Here is a 4,349-nt window from a genome sequence, read left to right on the forward strand (position 1 = left end):
AAAGTTTATATTGGACAGTACAGGAACTTAAGAAGGAACTGGCTTCCTAACAAAGAGTATAAATATATTTATAGAGTTTCCTTGTAAAGGTTACATAAAAAACTTAGCAGTTACTCTTCACCTGTACTTGTAGTTGAGTTGCTTTACACACCCAGCCAGCGGTGGTCAGATACAGAGATTTACTGAAATTGTTCTCCAAAGTCTTTAGCAAAGTCACATGAATGCCCCTTCCAGCTCTTCATTTCTCTCAATCCACTATTCCAGTCCTCTTGCAGATATTTTCCCTCTCAGCTACATCATTAACTGCCTTCCCCTTCCTGTCTTTAGTCCTTGAGGAAAGGTTGGGGTGAGGGTCTTTTTAAATTTAAAGCACCCCTCAATTCAAGTCAAAACTTTCTGTCAGCTAAATAAAGACTCATCCTACCCTGAGTGGTCACCAACAGCTACCTTAACTTGCAGGGCAATGAGTGTGTGCCTTATGTTCTTGCTCAGACCACAGGAATACTTGTAACAATTAGCCAGCACCCTCCAGCTGTTGCCAGCCACGATTATAAAAACTACCGTAATACATGATTATTAAAACCCAAATTTTATTATTCACAAGAAAAAAAAACATACAAAAAGTCTTTGTTTGCAAAATAGCGTGTCAGGAACAGAGAAAGGAATGAATTTGCTGCGCTGCCGCTTGTCCAACCACTCGCTCCAGCTCGCCGATGGATGCGTTACAAAGCCGGTGGATGCTGCCGAAATGCTGCAGCAGGAGCAGAGCTTTCGTTTTCCCCACGCCCGGGATGTGCTGCGCTGTCTGGAGCAGCGCTGGCTCCGCCAGCTGAGGTCGCTGCTTGCGCAGGAAGGGGTTGGAGCTCTGATCCCGGCTCTGCTCCCGCACCTGCAGCCAAACACAGCCGTGAGCCGAGCGAGCAGCAGCTCTGCTTCCAGCCCTCAACGCCGGTTCTGTCACGGCAAAGCAGCTCAGGGCAATCAGCAGGACGCTTTAGGAACGAGCTCCCTGCTTAGCTGTGTGCCCTTATTTTGATGCACTTCACAAAGTTTCAGTAGGGAATGGTTTCTTCATAGCAACCATAAATGAAAACAATGATTTTTGTCCCCTTTTTGATGCAGAGAAAGGCTAAACAATCTAAGAACGGTTTCCTTAGCCTTAGAGAGAGCAAAATCTCCAGTTGGCTTTGACAAAGAACTTAAGTGAGGTTTGTCTAATGTTATCCAGTGGCCCTTCAGTGCAAGATCACATGAAAAGAATCCAGGATCACGTTGTTTGACCTTTTTTCCTTGGTTTTTTTTGTTCCCAAAGAAGCCCTCTTCCCTCTGAGCTACACTCCCATATCACTGTTGCAGATTTATTCCTTACATTCAGTGTTGTGCTCCTTTAAGATCCCAGGTATTCTTCCTGAAATGAGTGAGGATCGAGAGCTTTCCCACACCTCCCATATTTTTATAATATTTGCCCAGTGACACAGACACTCACCAGCTGAACAATGAGCTGAGCTGCTTCTCCTTGATTTGCCACAGGAAGCAACACCATTCCAAGTTCGAGTACAACAAGTTTTTGTACTGCTGAGAAGTACTGACCGCTTATCTGGGTTTTCTCTACAATTACAAGTCCCCTGAGATTGCTGGCCTGTATTGAAAGGGCAAAAAGAAGAAAAGGCCTTGTTAATGACAAGCTGATGCAACATAACAGGCTGAAATTCTTTCAAGTAGGAGCTGCCTGATGGCAAATCAGAGGGAGAACAGAAGTTGTAGAACATTCCTGAAGTTTAATGCAGCACCATCACACAGCTTCAGAATTACTCAGTTTTCAGGTGGATACTATCTTAAAAGTTTAGCTCCACTAGAATGTAAAAATAACACAAGGAGAATGTTTTCAGAAGCACAGAATAAACAAATATCAATTGAAACCTTTTTATTTAGCACTTACATTTCTAAACCTCACCACTCTTCGTTTGTATTCATCCCCTGCAACCAAATCTGCTTCAGAAATATATAAAATGCAAGTTCTGTTGGAAAGATGAAAGTCCACCAGTCCCAAGCCATCTTCAAAGATGAGTCTGACTTTCCCTTAAGGTGTGCAATTGTTGTAAGAAAAAAATATAGTGGTTAAAAATATACAATTACTGATATATATAACAATTACTATTATAATTATTTACTATATATATGCTATAAATATATGTTAATATATAATACATAAACAAAATATGTATATATTATAGAAATACTATATTTTTATAGAGAGTATATATGCTATTATTATAACAATTATAACAACTTCTGCACAGCACAACCTTCCTGATGTGTCAGTAATCCTTGTGACTTCACAGTGAACTTTATATTCTGTAAAAGCCTTTCTTCTCCTTAAGTAAAATTAAGTAAAATTGAGACAAGCAATCCAAAGCACTGTGTGATGTCCTGTGGTAATGCCAATTAACAGCACTACAGGTTTGTAAGTGCTGTAGCTGCTCAGTAAACTCTGAGCTTGAACAGAAATGCCACATGCTTTCCTGCAAGGATCATCCTGGTTTAGCTTGCTGTGCCAAGAGATGACAGCACAGGTTCAGTATCCATGTAAATTCAAGGGAGTCCAGTGCAGGTGAACATCCACAAAGCCCCACAGCAGCAGATTCTGCTGCTTCTCTCCAGTGCTCTGCAGCCATGAGAACACGACAGAGCTGATCACACAGGTATGTGACAGGATCCTTCAGCCTGCTAAAAACTCTACCACAAATCTGGGACAGTCAGGCAGAGAGTAAAGCATATTCCAGCCATTCAGGTAATGCTTTGCCTGAACTGTGTGTCCTCTTCCAATTTGTTTGTGCTTACCTTGTAGCTTTTGGGCTACCTCTGACCCTCTCCACTTCTCATTTCCGATCACATGCCCATAAGGGACAACGACAGATCCTGCTGTCACAGTGGAGTTTGCTTTTGTTGTCATCAGGCCTCCCTTCAGGTCTTTACTCCAGGAGCAGTTACACTCTAGAAAGAAACGTGGAAAGGACAGTAACACATTTTACAAACCTGTTCCAAACTTATACATTTTAACCATAACTTAAGATACGTTCTGGAAGAGACACTTATGTCCTTCCCCAAGACTCCTTAGAGTTTGGTTAGCATATCAAAACCAGTCAGCAGCTCTGATCACTTGAACACAGGCTGCTGACTTGCAAATTCCACTTCCAGCTTTACCACTAAGTCTGAAAAAATGTCTGAATTCAAACACAGGGATGGTGGAAAACCCCACATTGCCTCTCCCATGCCTTCATCCACCCCCCTGGGATAAAGTCTGCTGGAATTGCAAAGCTGACTCCAGAGGCACCTCCAGCCACAGCTGGTGGGAGTCTCCAGACACATTATTAGAAGGGAGTTGCTGGAAGAGATTATTGTCAGGTTTGCCAGGTTTATGTACTGTTCTGACTTCGGGGGCAACCGGGAGTGTGGGAGATCAAGGCATGATTTGAGGAGACACCACAGACAAGACAGTACTGCTGCAAACACAGAGCCACAGAACCAACCAGGCTGGAAAAGACCTCTGAGATCAGCGAGTCCACCCTGTGACCCCACCCTGTCACCCAGCCCATGGCACTGATGCCACATCCAGTTTGTTCCTAAACACCCCCTGGGACGGGGACTCCACCCCTTCCCTGGGCAGCCCCTTCCAATGTCTGATCACTTGCTCTTTAAAGAACCTCTTCCTGATGTTCAACCTAAACCTCCCCTGGGGCAGTTTAAAGCTGTGCCCTCTTGTCCTCCTGCTGCTTCCCGGGAGCAGAGCCCGAATCTCCCGGCTCCCCCTCCTGTCAGGGACTTGCAGAGAGCGCCAAGGTCCCCCCTGAGCCTCCTTTTCTCCAGGCTGAGCCCCCCCAGCTCCCTCAGCTGCTCCTCCCAGCACCCAGACCTTTCCGCAGCCTCGTCGCCCTTCTCTGGACCCGCTCCAGCCCCTCCTTCCCAAACTGAGGAGCCCAGAACTGGACACAGCACTCGAGGCGCGGCCTCCCCAGGCAGAATCATCTCCCCGGCCACAGACCCGCGCACAGACACCGAGGAGGAGCCGGACCCTCCCCGCGTCCCAGCGCTCACCTGCCCGGCACTGCCCTGGGCTCCGGCACTGCCCTGGAGCTCCCTCCCCGCCCCGGGGCTCCCCCCCCCGCCGCCCCTCATGCCCGGCGGGGCCGCTCGCCCCTGGCAACGGGCTGAGCACGGCGCGCTGCGATTGGCGGCGCGCGGGCCCGCAGCCAATCCGCCGCGCCGTTGTTGCCGGGCGGGTGGCGGGGCTGAAGCGTTCGGGGCGGTGCCCGTGGGGCGGCGGGGCCGGGTCCGTCTGTCCCGTCCCG

The 4,349-nt window shown here is 47.6% G+C and overlaps 1 protein-coding gene across 1 annotated transcript; it reads right to left on the minus strand.

Annotated features, from left to right (window-relative positions):
* Positions 1-576: 576 nt before the first annotated feature.
* FAAP24 (FA core complex associated protein 24) lies at positions 577-4,141 on the minus strand. The gene is made up of 5 exons (XM_050311420.1): positions 4,096-4,141; positions 2,842-2,994; positions 1,940-2,079; positions 1,487-1,639; positions 577-889 (listed from the first exon to the last, which is right to left on the minus strand). The coding sequence occupies exons 2-5, from the start codon at positions 2,951-2,953 to the stop codon at positions 647-649; spliced, it is 648 nt and encodes a 215-aa protein (XP_050167377.1). The 5' UTR covers positions 2,954-2,994; positions 4,096-4,141; the 3' UTR covers positions 577-646.
* Between the last annotated feature and the right edge of the window lie 208 nt (positions 4,142-4,349).

The sequence above is a fragment of the Myiozetetes cayanensis genome, unplaced genomic scaffold (genome assembly GCF_022539395.1).
Source record: "Myiozetetes cayanensis isolate MyiCay16 unplaced genomic scaffold, myiCay2020 scf16, whole genome shotgun sequence".
Classification (NCBI taxonomy): Eukaryota; Metazoa; Chordata; class Aves; order Passeriformes; family Tyrannidae; genus Myiozetetes; species Myiozetetes cayanensis.

What these genes read in the sequence shown, in the direction of transcription:
- FAAP24 (XM_050311420.1), bottom strand. Translation starts at nt 2,953, where the DNA reads ATGACAACAAAAGCAAACTCCACTGTGACAGCAGGATCTGTCGTTGTC. An exon ending in GGTAGCCCAAAAGCTACAAG is followed by an intron (nt 2,080 to 2,841) that starts GTAAGCACAAAC and finishes GCACACCTTAAG; the next exon opens with GGAAAGTCAGACTCATCTTT. An exon ending in GAGTGGTGAGGTTTAGAAAT is followed by an intron (nt 1,640 to 1,939) that starts GTAAGTGCTAAA and finishes CTTTCAATACAG; the next exon opens with GCCAGCAATCTCAGGGGACT.